The following is an 18,672-nucleotide window of genomic DNA, read 5'->3' on the forward strand; positions in this document are numbered from 1 at the left end:
TGATCTAGTCTAACCCCCTACTTTTGCAGAGAGGTGATAGGGTCACAGAGGAAGTTATTTACATATTATATAATTGTAGTTGTTTAATATGCAGAAGCAAAGGGAAAAAATTATTGCAGTGTCATGCTTCATACCTCTTTGTTTCCAAAATGATAGTGGAGGACCAATTATTTGGGGCAAAATATTGATTCTTAAAGAGAAACCCTGATACAAAGCAAGTGAATTGAGAAACACTTGCCTTCTTAAAAAGTCATTAAACTACCTGAGAGAAAAGTTTACTTTTTTAAGATATGTGCTACTAAGGTATGTTTTGAACTTTATTTGAAAGAATTTGAGCCTTAAATATTTTACAAGTCATTAGTTTTGCTTATACAAAAAAATCAAACCCTTAATCTTTATACCTTTCATCTCTCTAATAAGAATATAGTTATTAAACCATAAAAACAGATTAAATTTAAATTTATAGCTGATAATCCAAAGATACACAGGATACTTATTTGGAGGGAATTAAAATTGTTTATTCAACTCACCTTTTAGGCTCATGAACACTTTGAAGTTTACTTTCATCTCCCTGATAGCCATGAAGAACAATCACCACAAATGTGTAAATCGTTTTAAATTTTATATGTTATTCCATGAGTAGTATAATTCACTGTGACTTCTGGTAGTTACTGAAGTGAATTGTGATATACTTCAAGTTGGCTAATTAATTATTAATCATTTTATTAGTTATGACTCCAGGTGATTGTGTATCATAGATAGCTCCTCTGAAGGGAAAAAGGGAAAATAATGGAAAATAAGAATAGTGAAGAATCAATGAAACTCCCTTTCACACATTCAAGAGCTGTTAGAGATTATTATTAATCGCAAATAGGTTTTGACTGTATTCTAAAATCATAAATTTGAAATCCAGTTTTTCATCTTTGAAGTTTTGATTTTGAGTTAAGTAGATTAGCTTCATAAAATAATATCTAGAATTTAAAAATATGCAAAAGATACAATTTAGGACAATAAAATGTCCAATATATATAAAATATGTTTATCCTAACCCTAACCATGAAATACAAATGCAAACAAAAACATAATTTCATTACCCTTCTATCAAATGTTTGTTTTACAGTTCTTTTCATCAGTCAACTAGGTTGTTTGTAGTTTGCTGTTATTGTTTTTGTTCAAAATAATGCTGAAGAAAAATACCCTTATATATTCATTTTTTGCACACATGCAAGTATTTCAGTAGAATACATTCAAAATAGAAATTGTTGGGTTATTATTCTTTACCTTGGGCAAACCAAGCCCTTTAAACACTCAATTTTCTCTTCTCTCCTGAGGAAAGGCAGAGATCTTAGGCTGCCTGGCACTATTCAGTCAGACAAAAGTAGTAACCTTTCATTCATAAAGTTATTACAAGCCAGAAAACAAGGCTGTTGCAGCTAATAGTAGCTAATGTTAATATACAGAGTATTTGCCATGTGCCATACTATCTTCAGTGCTTTTACTTGCATAATCTAATCCTTACAGCTCTATAAAGCAGGTTCTATTGCCTTTCTCATCTCACAGATACAGAAACTGAGGTTAAAAAGTTTAGTATTCAGAGCTGACCTAAGTCTGAGGTCTTCTACTGAGTCAGGCTTTCACAGTGGGACTTTGACTTCATATCTTACAAATACACAGAAGTCTAGACACACCCTTAATAAGGTTATCCACAGTTCTGGTTTGTCTGTACCAGTTATTTACAAGCAGGGTATCGCTCTCACCTGTAGTAGAGACGCATTGCCATGATCAGTGGCTGCTGGGTTATGCCATCTCACAAGTGGCACTGGAATGAGAAAACAAAGGTGTAAATACTATTTGTCTTCCATACCCTTCTGTTTTTCACTCACAGTCACCCCCACCTCTGAAAATATTAACACACAGGTGTTTTAAAGATGTTACTTCAAGAAAGGTGAGGGTGGAATGTTTTGCTAATCAATTAGGATTCTATAGTTTTTTTAAATTATTTTTTGTCTTTGGAAAAGAGAGTTATTTAAATACTATTCAGTTTATAGTTCTCAGAAGAAAACATATCAAAATACAATAAAATTGCCAAACTAAGAACTCATTTAATCATATGGTCAATTATGAACATGAAACATAAAAAATGATTAGTGCAAGAACAAAATGATTTAATTTTTTTTAACCTACTGTATGGTGAAGCTATTACCCAGGGAAGATGCCTGCTTTCTCAGCATTGAATGTTGTTGGTCCTTTTCTCTAGAACATTGTATGAACCTTTTAAAGTATTGCTAAAGTGACTTTTGAAGCAGACTTAATGGGATATGTTTTCTCTCTTTTTCTAGGTGGAGGTAAAGCCATATGTGCTAGATGACCAGATGTGTGATGAATGCCAGGGCGCACGCTGTGGTGGAAAATTTGCTCCCTTTTTTTGTGCCAATGTCACTTGCCTGCAGTATTACTGTGAGTTTTGTTGGGCAAATATCCACTCTCGTGCAGGACGTGAGTTCCATAAGCCATTGGTAAAGGAAGGTGCTGATCGCCCACGTCAGATCCACTTCCGCTGGAACTAAGAATAGCAAACCTGCCTCTGTTTAACAAGGAAAGAAAGGGTGCATGTGGCTTACTGTGTCTGAAGATACTGACATGCAGAAGAAATAAGTGCATTCTTCTGCTTTCACCCCAGCTATCAATACATGCATCTTTATCAGCAGCCAAAACACTACAAGCCTCTTGTTTTTCACCAAAACCCTACATCTCAGGCTTACTAATTTTTGTGATATTTTCATGTTAATATAAAATGTTTTTTTGTATTTTCTCCAAGTTATTTTTATATGTAAAGTTAAAATTAGATATGAGAATGTTTTGCGTAGGGGCAAACAGTCTGCTGCTATATAGTGGGTGAAGCGTGCACTTATTTCTAAACGTGGGTTTTTAACTTCAAGATCTGCCCCAGTAATTTACCAAAGGTAGCAAAATAATAGTGAAGATGGAATATGTCTGCTACAAATGCTTATTTTTATTGTTGCTATTTTCAGTGTATACATAAACTAAAAATTAGGGTTGATTTTTTTGCTCTCCATTTTGACTTGCAAGAAATAATACCTCAAGATAATCTGATTTATTAGCTATTTTTAAACATTTTTAATCACAAGCTGTATTAGCTTTGCTGCTATATAGGTGTTATGTGTAAATGCCACCTATTAATACGGGATTGAAAACGTTAGAGACACACTGCATTGCAGATAAAATGCAGGCAGCACAATATGGCCTAAACTGCCATAGTTTTAGAATGTGAAAAAAAATGCATGTTTACTTAACTGTATACACCATATGCATGCACTAGAATTATTAACTAACAAGAGGTGAGGTATTGCAAATGTTCGAAAAAGCTCTCTTGAATCTAGGTAGCATGAACAAATTATAAAATTTGTTTAAAAAAAGCAAACTTGCATGCATTATTGTGACTTCAAGTTAAAAAAAAAAGTCCTACATGTGTACAATATGCAAATTAGTTTTAGATTAGAGAGTGCAGCCATTTTGTGATCTGGTCGGTAGTGGAATTTGATTTTATGCAGACTGGATGTAATATTTGTAATCCCTGTGCAATTTTGTGATGTGCGGTTCTAATTCATGTGCAGTGATATAGTATAGATAAAAGACTGAGTAAAAGAAAATTACTAGAATTTTAAAGAAAGTTGATTTTAGCCCCTTTGATAGTTCATGGTTAAGACATCCTTTATAAACCAAAGATGGCCAGCACACTGCTAACTGGTCACCAAATGTAAGACCCACAGGAAGCCCATATTTAAACAAAGGAACTTTATCAAAGAATGCAAAACTTTAGTAAACCTAAGTAAAGTCAAAATGGAGATGGGGAAATATACAGATGGCTAGTTGCATAAAATTCAATTTTACCTTAAAGATAATGGTGAAATCTGGCTTAAACTTGCATACATGTTTGACCTATGTATATTGGGGTCTTCTGTCTAAACTGGGGTCACTGTTGCATGGAAATTGTTGTTCTTAATGGTTAAGAATTGCTTTTTAAAAAAAAAATTTTGATGAAGGAATTTTGGTAATGACTTTGCTTGCAGTTTTTTTGAGAAAGTGGCATGGAAACATGCAATAGTTAATGAGTTTCTTTTGGTACTGAACACTATTAGAATATCGTTAGTGATATTTTTTCTCTTTAGAGCATTTTTAATGCAACTAGCCCCTATATTTTAATGTAAGAGTTACTCTGCAATCTAAGCAAAGCACCCAGCAATGGTAGATGTTTTTTTTTAAAATGCTGAAATAAGATTCTTGACTCTAAAGAGAGAAAATTACAAGGGTGTTGCCGTATTGCAGCCCCTTGGGACAATCCTTCACGTGAGCAAAGTGTTGATCTTAATACTGGTTGTCTATGGTGTGCTTTTTTGTACTGTAAAAATATGTGGTTCATGTCTAACTCTGCTGTTTTATTGTGGTTGTGGTTCAAGTTTTTAATGTTTAAAGTTGATGCTGTTTTCAGAAGAGCTTTTTACTAATTTATTTGTCAATGTTCCCTATTTGTTACTTAACCATGATCCTCCAGATTTTTGGAGTATTCTTTTCTAACCTTAACCCTGCCAACCTTGATCCATTTGACATTTGTTATGCACTATTTTTATATCTCTGTGAGAGATTTTTCCAACAGTCAGCTATTTTATGGCACACTTTTTTTGACTGATGACATCTCCTTTGCTATACCTCAATTTTTGGAATTTAGAAAAGAAATCAGTAGTTTTGCAATGTTAATTATTTAGATATTTAATTTCGCAGATTTTTAAACTTTATTTTCATAATTTCTGCTTAATGTTTAAAATTGAAGAGCCTTTTCATGTATTAAATAATGAACACTAAAATTATATGATGAAAATAATTGGAGATGTTGAAAATCACTTTCCCTTCTTAAACAGAAATAAATATTGGAAATGAAGGGAAATGTAATAGAACACCCTTTTTGCCATGGGTAAAAATGACAGAAATGTATGGTTTGTTTTCCCTTCATTTCTGTTACAATTAAAGCTTATTAGTCTAATCTTTTATTCCTTCCCCACCTTCCCCCTACCTCTTTTTTTTTCTTTTTTTTTTTCCTTTTATTTACTACATTCTTATTTTCTAACTGTTAAACACTGTATTGGAATTTTTTTTAACTTACAGATCATATTTATTTTACTATTTTTGTAGAAAATTCTTAATTTTGATTGTATTTTTGTATTTTCAAAGCTTCTTCATTTGTGTTCCCTAAATGTTCTTATTGCTGCCCAAAAGTATGACTGTGGAGGAAAAAAAAACTTTAAAAATCCACACTTTTTGTTAAGAAGGAAACATTTAGCATTTATATATTTGTGTATGGAAAACACTTGATATTTTATCCCTGTTGCATCTGGCTGCACAGAGCCTCTCCTCAAAGATGCTACAAAACTTGAATATAACACATTTTGGAAGGCTGACTAACCTCGATTCTGTGTTGTGATGTGCAATACTGTTTCTAATGTTTGTATAAAAAAAATAACAGTGTAAACCTTTTTAATGCAAATTTATTTTTTTCATTGCATATTTTGCAGATTTTATCCACAGTGTCATTTTTTACTGTCAGAAAAGATACCCCTTTTGTCATTGCAACTATTTTTTAAATCCAGAAATCTTTGTACTGATGTAAATGATTGTAGTTATTTTGGATAGTGTTTTGCTAACAAAAGGAAAGACTTTTTTCATGCATATTTCTATTTTGTTTTTTTGGGTTTTATTTTATTTTAATAGTAGTAAAATACTTGGAATAATTTTTCATATTCTTGTCATTAATATTATTTTGTATTTTTATGTGGAAATATATAATTTTATGACACTAATTGCTAAAGTTTATTTTATGTTGAATTATTTTTGGAGCTGAAATCTTTGTAATATTAAAGCAACTAGTTTCTAATTCCCAGTTTCTGTATAGAATCGCACAAGTGGTTTATGGAGTGTTTGGATTGTAATTATAAATGGTTCTTTGATATGCAAATTAATATTTTCAGTTGATTTTATTTTATATTCCTAATGGGATGTTAAAGCCGTTTTTTATTTTTTTCTAAATAAAAAGAGAACCCATGCTTTTATGGACACTAGATAAACGCCTTCAGCTTAAATTTTTTTGTTAAAATACTTTAGTTTATTTTATTGTTATCTTCCAGGTGTCTAAATCTCCAGTCTGTCTGTTGTACTGGTAATTTAACTCTGTAATGGAATAGTTTGCTGCCAACTATTTATATTAAGTAATTTTTAAATATTTGTAATATTGTTGACTGACTAATAAACTATTAAGTTATTGGCATAGTTGTGGAATCTTATTCTTTAGTTCAAATCTATCAAAATATCCATGGACACCAGTAAAATATTTTTTACAGAGCTGAGTGACAAGGCTATATAAAGAAGCCCAGGCCACTATGTATTTTAGTGTGAGGATTGCAAGGGAAACTTGGAGATCATCTAGTTCAGTATTTGGGCCCCAAAGACCCTTTGCATCAGTTCTCCTCCCCATCTCACCCTTAGCCCCACATACATACCATAGAAATTTGGGTGTTAACAATCATCACAGATAATTAGTGTTACTATATCTAAATTGATGCTGTACTTAAAAATTTAAAAACTGTTTACCATGTTGCGAAGGGCACAATTTCCATGATGCTTTCTCAGATACCATCTAGTTGGGAACCACTTGTCAAAAAATTATTATGCTTATTTTCTATAGAGTCTGTGAGTTCTTCAGTGGCCACATTGTAGAGGGAGAAAGGGAAGGAAAGGTATAGAATAAGTAGCCTGGGATCTAGGTTCCTCAGCCTAATTATGGCTAGAACAGCTCTACCTTTAACTTGAACAAAGTTGGAGATTCACACAAAAATTGGTGTTTAGCATGGGACCCGGGGAAAGAAAGGTTCCATTGCTTTTTTAGAGAACATGTTAAAAATTACTGATTATAATCAATTTTTTCTTTTACCTATGAGGACATAGGTATCCCAGAGAGGATAAAACTTACTATTTCCTCATATTCTACAAGACATCACAGAAACTCCTTAAATGCGCTAATCTTGATGTTGACAGCCCCTCACATCCTGCCACTGTCACCCATGCACTCCAAGCAAATCGTGCATCTTCACACGTCTGTATCTTGGCATGTGCTGCCATTTTTCTATTTGGAATCTTATTTTCTCTTTGCCCAAGAAGTCCCCTTCCATAACGAAAACAAAGAGCCTCTTCTGCATTCTGGCCTATCTTTAAGACTTAGCAGGAATTTCCCATTCTCTTGACTCTTTCACCTGCTGCTGACATAAAGATCATTTATCTTCCTGTTCTCCCCTATCCTTCTGTTATTTAAGAAAAGAATAAACTTTGAACACCGACTAAGGGTTGGGCACTAACCATGTAGGATCCTTGGTTGCCAGGCCATTTCATAGCCTTGTAGGTGGAAAGTCAGGTTAACTCAAACTCAATGTAATATACTATAAAATATAGTAAACATGTATCAATTATGGGAAAGACTTTCTGCTGAAATGACTTCCTTTCTTTAAAATGATTTTACTTGATTAAGAATTTCACATAGGAGTTAGCATTTGACTTGAATTTTTGCATGAGCAAAGAATTTAAAGAACTCAAAATTTAGCACAAATCGTTTCTGAGAGAATTACTTGAAGATCTATTCCACCAAAAAGAGGGAATAATGATAAAATATCCAGGAAACAGGAAGATGTGTGATGTCATGGAAAATAATAAGATATATATTTGGACTTCATCTGGTTTCTGGCACAGAACTAAAACTCTTGGAATTTCCTACGTGATAAGAGTGATTAAGGGGGTCTTGATATTCATAACAAACTAGTTTTAACCACACCCTGAGTTTGTTAATGAGGTAACTTTTGGAAAGTGGCTAAGGATGGGGAAGAAGGGGTTGGAACTTTCAATCCCCCTATACCCACCCCCCCACCTCCGACCTGGCCCACCTCCAGGAAGGGGAGAGGGTCTGGAGGTTGAATCCATCACCAATGGCCTATGATTTAATCAATTATGCCAAAGTATGGAAGCCTCCATAGAAACCCAAAAGACAGGGGTTTGGAGAGCTTCCAGGGTGGTGAACACCTTGGTCGGTGGGCTCAGGGACAGCTGGGTCCGGAAGCTCCATGCTCTTTCCGCATACCTTGCCCTGTGCATCTCTTCCATCTGGCTGTTCCTAAGTTATATTGTTTTATAATAAACTGGTAATTAATCAGACCCAAGGAAGGGTTGTTGGAACCTTCAATCTATAGTCAGTCGGTCAGAAGCACAGGTGACAACCTGGACTTTTCGACTGAAGTGGGAGGAGGGGGGCCGTCCTGTACAACTGAGCCCTTACTTAACCTGTGGGATCTGACACTATCACCAGGTAGATAGTATCTGAACTGAGTTGAGTTGTAGGACATATATATGGTGTCAAAGAATTGCTTGGTGGTGTGTTGGAAAAAACACACATTGTAATTGGTGTCAGAATCATAACATGGATACTAGATGCTGTTGTGGGTCTAACGTATAGTTAAAAAATAAAATGTGGCTAAGATTTATAAATAAGTCCTGAATAGTAGAGACATAATTTAAAATAACATCATTAAGGTAAAAATAAAACTCAATTTAAACAAAATAAAAACCGAGATGAATATTTGAAATGATAACAAAGGCCTTGTTTGGAGTGGAGGAGGATAGATTATAGATGTTGATTAATTTATTGTAAATAATAAATTATTTTTCAAATTGTAATATATAAGATGCATTGTTTTTAAAAGTCAAATACATAAATTATGAAAAGAGTGAAATATTGCCCCACTACCTTTTCATCCCCAATTCTCACTCCTGAGAGGCGAACACCTTTAATTGTTAACACTTTTACAGTATCATGTTATTTACCTCCTTCCAGCTAAGTAGCACACTTCCATTGTTCTTTCTTTTTCAACTTAAGACCTTGTTGACTTCCTAAAATGACTGTGTGTGGTTTGTTTCCAGACACACCCCATGCGTGTATCTAACACACACACCCAAACCAGGCTGTTCGTTTTGTGAATAATTCATCACGCTGATGATTATTACTCTTACATTTTTCTGTAGGTTTTATACCTCACTAAAAAGTTTGTTTTTAAATAGGCAAGTAAACACTGCTTGCTTTAGTAGGACAAGAGTGACAGTACCATAGGAAGAAATGCAAAAACCCAATCAGAAAGTGAGTTTCCATGGTAACTGCATCCCAGATCTATAGGATTTTTTAAAAACCTCCTTGTGAACTGTGAAGTACATATAGAAAATATTAAGCATCAATTCACACTAAGTAATTTTTAAACTCTCAGGAAAATTGTTGAAAAAAGGAACTCAGATATTTGTGCATTAACTCCTATTCTAGACTATGGGCAACATGTCTGTTCATCATTTTATAACCAGCATCAAGTAGCATATCTGGCCCATTCAAAGTTACCTGCCACAGAGAATTATCTACAGTCAGCATTTTCAAGGATTAAAATATCTCCTTTAGGCCTTTTATTGTTATTGTCAATCATGTGAAATATTTGATATAACCAGTAGTATGTGCCATTTAATAAATGTATTGAGAAACTCATTTAGCTTTGGTAAACTTGAGAAATTTCACACACAACACATCCCCAAAGACCAAATAGGAATTGGTCTCCTGTATGTCTTTTTTTTTACCTCATTCTTTAAAGGAATATGTATTTACGTACAAGGTAATTCAGCTAAATGCCATCTCCTGTTACATACTCACAGTAAAGTGCACGCACCGAACAAGTAAATAATTGGTAAGTATTAATCTTGACCATGTTAATATTTTTAACCATCTCTACCGGATGACGAACGATTCGTTACATACTGCCTTTCAGAAACATGTTCTCCCAACTTTTCCAGACACAGGATCATGCAACAACCATGCTTCTGTCAGATTTGGTTTGCAAGCAGCCCAGGAAGGGAGAACAACCAGGATCATCCTGCTGCATTCTCTTATGTCATTGCCTAGGTTTTCTCCTTTTCATGTGCTATTTCTCAACTTAACGTTAATTTTCCCAGCAAGCATTAACTTGTATTGTTTTGTTCTTTTTCTATTTCTCACAATGCTATTTATAAAATTCACAAGTTTTAAATATACAGCTTGATGAATTTTGGTAATTGTATACAATCATAGTCACCATGACAACCAAAATACAGAACGGTTCCTTCCTTGTTTCTATTATACTTGTTCTCCTCCCTCTGTCATACCTCTGGCCTCCAGCAACCACTGGCTATAGTTTTGCTAGAATCTCTTATAATTGAAATCACACAATGCACAATATTTTGTGTTTGATTTTTTCACTTAGAGTTATGTTTCTGAGATTTATCCCTGTGTTGCTGGTACTAATATGTCATCCTCTTTTTATTGCATATTAGTATTCTGTGGTACATAATTTGTTTGCTTATCATCACTTGATGGACATTTGGATTTCTTCCAGTTTTTGGCTAGAATGGTCACACATTTTTATGTGAATATATATTTTTGTTTCTCTTGGATAAACACGTAAAAGTGGAAATGCTGAGTCATATAATAAATATATGTAACTTTGTAAGGTGTTGCCATATTCTTTTCCAAGTGGCTATACCATATTTTGCATTCCACTAGCAATGTATGAAAGTTCCAATTGCTCTACATTCTCATACCAACTTTTGATATTTGTGTTGATCTTTTTTTTGTAGTCATCCTAGTGAAAGTGAAGTAGTATCTTTTTCTTCATTGTCTTAGTTTGCAATTTTGTTGATGACTAATGATGTTGAGCATCTTTTCATGTGCTTATTAACCATTAAGATATCTTCTTTTGTGAATTTTCTGTTCAAGTCTTGTGTCTAGTATTTTTTTAAACCTGGATTGCCTTATAATTGAGTCATGAGTGTTCTTCCTATATTCTGAATATAAGCCCTTTGTTGAATATATGTTTAGCAAAAATTTTCTCCCAGTCTATGGTTTGCCTTCTTCTGTTCTTAACTATGTCTTTCAGAGAGCAACAATTTTTAATCTTGATGAAATCTATTTTATCATTTTTTTCTCTTAAAGTTTCTGGTTTTGGTGTGTTGTTCAAGAAATCTTTCTCTCACCCAATATCACAAAGATTTTACCCTATGCTATCTTCTAGAGTTTAATAGTTTGAGCGCTTACATTTAGGTATATGGTCAATTTAATTTAATATTTATTTATAGTATGAAGCAAAGTTCAAGGTTTTTTTTTTTTATTTCATACAGATATCTGGTTAATCCAGTACTATTTGTTGAAAAGACTATTTTTTCCAAATAAATTACCTTGACATCTTTGTCAAAAATAAATTGATCATGTAAGTGGGGGGTTATTTCTGGATTCTCATTCTCAACCATTGACCTATATGTCTGTCCTCACATCAATACCACATAGTCTTGACTACTGCTTGGCTTGTCTTTACAAAGGAATAGCTGCTGAAGCTGCTTGTCATTTAACTGCTTCAGATGCTATAGTGGTCCTCAATCTACCTGGACACTTCCATCTCACTGGTCTTTCAGAAGACCAACAGAGAACAGTATAACTGAAAAGAATGTGTCACCCATAGGCATGGAAGGAAAGGACCCAACACTTTGAATGTCAGTGACACCGTGCAACACTTTGAAGCAATAGCTATGTCAGCAAAAGCCGTTATGCCTACATATTGCGGTCAGTTTCCAGTAAGCAACAGCTGTGCAGAACACTATAGTCAGGGATTAATAAAGCAAGTCTTTCCAACCACTTCTGGATTAGAGCTAAGGTCCACTCCAGGCAACATTCATCAAGTCTGCAGTATTTTCAGGAGAGTTTCAGCATAAATTTATATTGCAGTTCAACTTAAAAATATTTCTCAAGCATTTAGTAGTGGATATAAAGATTAGATAGATGATAGATAGATAGATAGATAGATAGATAGATAGATAGATAGATAGAATGGGCAATATGAAGATAAATAAGACAAGGTGTTTATGATCGATTCTAGGAACAGACGGATAATTTTAATAGCATATTAAAGCAAGGGTGAGATATATACAATGGGCCACAAAAGCACAGAGCAAGGTAAACAGCTCAATCTAATAATTTAAAGAATGTCTCCTGGAAGATATAAGAACTGAGATTAGGCTTGAAGAATATGTGTGACTTAACCATGAGAAAAGAGGTGAGATGGGGATTTCAGGGAGAGGGAAAAGCCTGAGCAAAGAGCTTAAAGCAGCCTACTGTGTGCTTGTCTAGGGTGCAAACTGCAAAGCTGAGCAGAACAGAAAATGAGGTCAGAGATCAAACTGTGCCAGATTATGGAGATTTTCAAGCCCAGCTTCATTGCCAACTCCTCCAGGAAGCCTCCTTTCAATTAGCTTCCTCTCCACCCCACAACCACTCAAGCTGGGATATACCATTTCTCCTCTTCTTGTCCTCACTACTTTGCATTCTCTTAGTACCTGCGTCATGGCCTTGTCTACATCGCTACTGTGAAACTCACATGGGAGACGTTAATGGCTGTAACCTCAGCATACAGGACAGTGACTAGATCCAGCAGAATCATGAGATGTGCTCACCACAATGACAACTGCAATTTGTTGGAAAAGCAACCATTTAATAAATATATGTCCATGACTGTGTTCCAGAAAATTATCAGAACAGGTTTGAGGAAGGAGGCAAATATTAGTGTGAGAAGTTAAGAGTCATGAGCTCTAACCCTAACTCTACCCTCGTATTTGGTTATTTCAGGCCTCCTTTCATCTTCTAGTATAAGATGAAGAAGAAACTGCATTATGTTAACACCTGGATATTATACACCAAATTGCAAGAATATGGTACTACTATCAATATATAGTAATATACTAAGTTATGGGGACTGTGTCTGTGAATAAGCTCCATTACAATTCAAAAGATTATAATTCTTTACAACTATGGATACAACTTCAACAATAATTGAAACTTAAAGTTAGACTTCTATTAATATATAAAACTGTTTGTCTGGTTTGAACTTTAAGTAAATTTTAATCAGAAGCAATCAAGCACCTGAGATTTTAGAAAATATATCTTTGAACATTTTATAATGCTTCCAGGTACAATTTGAAAAGTATTTTCTACTGAACAGTGCAGTTGAATCTTACACCTATCTGCTCATTCAATTACCTCTAAACTGAGTACTCACCAACTAAGGAATGCCATCAATTGAATTAGGTATTGTTAGCAATACAACTGTAGTAGTCAGTTTTCCAGAGGCAGAACCAATAGGATATGTATAGATATATTGATATAAAAGGAGATTTATTATGGGAATTGGCTCATGTGATTATGAAGGCTGAAATATGCCACAATCCACTGTCAGCAAGCTGGAGTCTGCAAGACCTGAACCAGAAGCTCCAATGCCAGAGGGCAGGAGAAGACAGATGTCTGAAAATGGTGCAGTCATTTCCCCTCCAGCATGACATTTCATAACTGGAAATAGATACAACATGGTTTAATGAGGGGATTAGGCTTGCATCATGGTTAAAGCATAGCTGGATTCTTTATCATGAACATAATGATTAAAGCACTGCTGTTTCATGTGCAGTGCAGTTGTCTCGTTTGGGTGTCCCTGAGCTTCCCAAGAAAATGTCAAGCTCTTCCCTCCTGAGGCCCGTCACATCACTTCTTCCCTCTGCCTGCAATGCTCTTCCCCCAAACCTCTTCTCAGTGTGCAAACCTCAATTTCCAGAAGGCCTCCTGTGCCCGCACGTTCTGAAGGGAGTCCATCCTCTCCACCTTCGTCTTAGGGTCTTATCTAGTTCCTTCAGAACCCAGTTGAAATCCATAATTGTTGTATTAATCTGATTGCTTCCATGCATCTGAAGTCAGAACTCTTGTCTACCTTGGTCACTCTCAAAGCCTCAACATTTACAGCAGTGCCTGGCACATAGTAGAAATTTTGATAGACAATTGTTAAGTGAATAAATGCTGGTAATAAGGATGTGTAACAAGTGCTGGTGGTGACAGAAAAAGAAAACCGTTTGTTTTTTTCAAAGTTGCATAGAATCAAATGTCAGATTTGTTCATTCATGTTTAAGTTTTATAGCTATATTTAGCTTACCTAGAAAAATGATTTTATTTTAAAATTCCTAAAAAAACTTTATTATTGCACATCTGAAACACTTTAGTATATTATTTCCCTTCCATATAGAAGTAGTTATTTCTAACATGCACTTTTTGATGACATGAGGTTCATCAAGAATGTCACATTAGAATTAATATTCCTTGTTGCTTTAAAAATAACTGACAGAGAGCACCTACCAGGCACTGGCGGGGGATCACGGACACCTAAGGGGATGGGAGGAACCCCCAGTGACCAGCTTGTGGGATCTTGGTTTGCAAGCCAGAGATCAGGCCCGAGCTCCTGCGGTGGGAGCTCTGAGTCCAAACACCTGGAATACCAGAGAACCTCAGACCACAGGGAATATCAAACAGAGTGAGCCCCCAGAGGTCCTCATCTCAGTACAAAGACCAACTGCCTATCCATCTGTCTGCAAACTCCAGTGCTGGCAGTCTCAGGCAAAACAACAAGCAAGACAGGAATACAGCACCACCCATCAAAAAAAAAAAAAAAAAAGAAAGAAAGAAAGAAAAAGAAAAGAAACAACAAAAATCTTTGTTACAGACAAAAGAGCAAGGTAAAAACCTACAAGACCAAATAAATGAAGATGAAATAGGCAACCTACCTGAAAAAGAATTCAGAGTAATGATAGTAAAGATGACCCAAACTCTTGGAAACAGAATGCAGAAAATACAAGAAACATTTAACAAGGATCTAAAAGAAAAAAAGTACAAACAAACAGTGATGAACAACACAATTACTGAAATTAAAAATAATCTAGAAAGAATCAATAACAGAATAACTGAGGCAGAAGAACGGATAAGTGACCTGAAAGATAAAATGGTGGAAATAACTGCCAGAGAGCAGACTAAAGAAAAAGAATGAAAAGAATTGAGGACAGTCTCAGAGACTCTGGGACAACATTAAATGCACCAACATTTGAATTATAGGGGTCCCAGAAGAATAGACAAAAAAAAGGGTCTGAGAAAATATTTGAAGAGATTATAGTCAAAATCTTCCCTAATATGGGAAAGGGAATAGTCAGTCAAGTCCAGGAAGCACAGAGAGTGACATACAGGATAACGCAAAGAGAAACACGCTGAGACACATATTAATCAAACTATCAAAAACTAAATATAAAGAAAAAATATTGAAAGTGAAAGGGAAAAGCAACAAATAATATACAAGGGACTCCCCATAAGGTTAACAGCTGATTTTTCAGCAGAAACTCTGCAAGCCAGAAAAGAGTGGCATGATATATTTAAAGTGATGAAAGGGAAAAACCTACAACCAAGATTACTCTACCCAGCAAGTATCTCCTTCAGATTCAACAGAGAAATTAAAACCTTTACAGACAAGCAAAAGCTAAGAGAATTCAGTATCACCAAACCAGCTTTACAACAAATGCTAAAGGAACTTCTCTAGGCAGGAAACACAAGAGAAAGAAAAGAGCTACAATAACAAACCCAAAACAATTAAGAAAATGGTAATACGAACATACATATCAATAATGACCTTAGGTGTAAATGGATTAAATGCTCCAACCAAAAGACATAGACTGGCTGAATGGCTACAAAAACAAGACCCATACATATGCTGTCTAAAACAGACCCACTTCAGACCTAGGGACACATACAGACTGAAAGTGTTGGAATGGAATAAAATATTCTGTGCAAATGGAAATCAAAAGAAGCTGGAGTAGCAATTCTCATATCAGACAAAATAGACTTTAAAAGAAAGACTATTAGAAGAGCCGAAGAAGGACACTACATAATGTTCAAGGGTTCAATCCAAGGAGAAGATATAACAATTGTAAATATTGATGCACCCAAGAGAGGAGAACCTCAATGCATAAGGAAAATGCTAACAGCCATAAAAGGGGAAATCGACAGTAACACAATAATAGTAGGGGACTTTAACACCCCACTTTCACCAATGGATAGATCATCCAAAATGAAAATAAGGAAACACAAGCTTTATGACACATTAAACAAGATGAACTTAATTGATATTTATAGGACATTCCATCCAAAAACAACAGAATACACTTTCCTCTCAAGTGCAGATGGAACATTCTCCAGGATCGATCATATCTTGGGTCACAAATCAAGCCTGGGTAAATTTAAGAAAATTGAAATCATATTAAGTATCTTTTCCAACCACAACATTATGAAACTAGATATCAGTTACAGGAAAAAACTGTAAAGAATAAAAACACATGGAGGTTAAACAATATGCAACCAATAACCAAGAGATCATTGAAGAAATCAAAGAAGATATCAAAAAATACACAGAAACAAATGTCAATGAAAACACGAGAACCCAAACCCTATGGGATGCAGCAAAAGCAGTTTGAAGAAGGAAGTTTATAGCAATAAAATATTACCTCAAGACACAAGAAAAATCTCAAATAAACAACCTAACTTTACACTTAAAGCAATTAGAGAAAGAAGAACAAAAAAAAAAAAAACAACAACCCAAAGCAAAAGGAAAGAAATCATAAAGATCAGATCAGAAATAAATGAAAAAGAAATGATGGAAACGATAGCAAAGATCAATAAAACTAAAAGCTGGTTCTTTGAGAAGATAAACAAAATTGAAAACCCATTAGCCAGACTCAACAAGAAAAAAAGGGAGAAGACTCAAATCAAGGGAAATAGAAATGAAAAAGAAGTAACAACTGACACTGCAGAAATACAAAGGATCATGAGCAATTACTACAAACATTATATGCCAATAAAATGGACACCTGGAAGAAATGGACAAATTCTTAGAAATGCACAACATGCCAAGACTGAACCAGGAAGAAATAGAAAATATAAACAGACCAAACACAAGCACTGAAATTGAAACTGAGGTTAAAAATCTTCCAACACACAAAAGCCCAGGGCCAGATGGCTTCACAGGCAAATTCTATCAAACACTTAGAGAAGAGTTAACACCTATTCTTCTCAAACTCTTCCAAAATATAGCAGAGGGAGGAACACTTCCAAACTCATTCTACAACACCACCATCACCCTTATACCAAAAGCAGACAAAGATATCACAAAAAAAGAAAACTACAGGCCCATATCTCTGATGAAGATAAATGCAAAAATCCTCAACAAAATACTAGCAAACAGAATCCAACCACACATTAGAAGGATCATACACCATGAACAAGTGGGATTTATCCCAGAAATGCAAGGATTCCTCAATATACACAAATCAACCAATGTGATACACCATATTAACAAATTGAAAGGTAAAATACATATGATAATCTCAATAGATGCAGAAAAAGCTTTTGACAAAATTCAACACCCATTTATGATAAAAATCTCTCCAGAAAGTAGGCATAGAGTGTACCTACCTCAATATAATAAAGGCCATATATGACAAACCCACAGCCAACATCATACCCAATGGTGAATATCACTGAAACCATTTCCTCTAAGATCAGGAACAAGACAAGTTTGCCCACTCTCACCACTCTTATTCAACAAAGTTTCAGAAACTTTAGCCACAGCAATCAGACAAGAAAAGCAATAAGAGTAATCCAAATTGGAAAAAAAGTAAAACTGTCAGTGTTTGCAGATGATATGATACGATACTTAAAGAATCCTAAAGATGCTACCAGAAAACTGCTAGAGATAATCAATGAATGTGGTAGAGTAGCAGGATACAAAATTAATGCACAGAAATCTCTTGCATTCCTATACACCAATGATGAAAAATCTGAAAGAGAAATTAAGGAAACACTCCCATTTACCATTGCAGCAAAAAGAATAAAATACCTAGGAATAAACCTACCTAAGGAGACAAAAGACCTGTATGCAGAAAACTATAAGACACTGATGAAAGAAATTAAAAATGATACAAACGGATGGAGAGATATACTATGTTCTTGTATAGAAAAAATCAACATTGTGAAAATGACTATATTACCCAAAGCAATATACTGCTTCAATGCAATCCCTAACAAGCTACCAATGGCATTTTTCCAGAACTAGAACAAAAAATTTCACAATTTGTATGGAAACACAAAAGACCCTGAATAGCCAAAGCAATCTTGAGAATGAAAAACGGAGCTGGAGGAGTCAGGCTCCCTGACTTCAGACTATACTACAAAGCTACACTAATCAAGACAGTATGGTCCTGGCACAAAAACAGAAAGAGAGATCAATGGAACAGGATAGAAAGCCCAGAGATAAACCCACACATATATGGTCATCTTATTTTTGTTAAAGGAGGCAAGCACATACAATGGAGAAAAGACAACCTCTTCAATAAGTGGTGCTGGGAAAACTGGACAACTACATGTAAAAGAATGAAATGAGAACACTTCCTAACACCACACACAAAAATAAACTCAAAATGGATTAAAGACCTAAATGTAAGGTCAGACACTATACAACTCTTAGAGGAAAACATAGGCAGAACACTCCATGACATAAATCATAGCAAGATCCTTTTTGACCCATCTCCTAGAGAAATGTAAATAAAAACAAAAATAAACAAGTGGGACCTAATGAAACTTAAAAGCTTTTG

The 18,672-nt window shown here is 34.8% G+C and overlaps 1 protein-coding gene across 7 annotated transcripts in view; it reads left to right on the plus strand.

Moving 5' to 3' along the window:
• CPEB2 (cytoplasmic polyadenylation element binding protein 2) overlaps positions 1-6,339 on the plus strand; it is a 64,257-nt gene extending 57,918 nt beyond the window's left edge. For 6 of the 7 annotated variants that reach the window (XM_030864233.2, XM_030864235.2, XM_030864231.2 and 3 more), the window contains one exon: positions 2,340-6,339. In XM_030864233.2, coding sequence (XP_030720093.2) covers positions 2,340-2,567 — 228 coding nt within the window. In that variant the 3' untranslated portion in view covers positions 2,568-6,339. The remainder of the gene's footprint in view (positions 1-2,339) is intronic. The other variant, XM_060299169.1, reaches the window with a different exon arrangement.
• The last annotated feature ends 12,333 nt before the right edge of the window (positions 6,340-18,672 follow it).

The sequence above is a fragment of the Globicephala melas genome, chromosome 5, assembly GCF_963455315.2.
Source record: "Globicephala melas chromosome 5, mGloMel1.2, whole genome shotgun sequence".
Lineage (NCBI taxonomy): Eukaryota > Metazoa > Chordata > Mammalia > Artiodactyla > Delphinidae > Globicephala > Globicephala melas.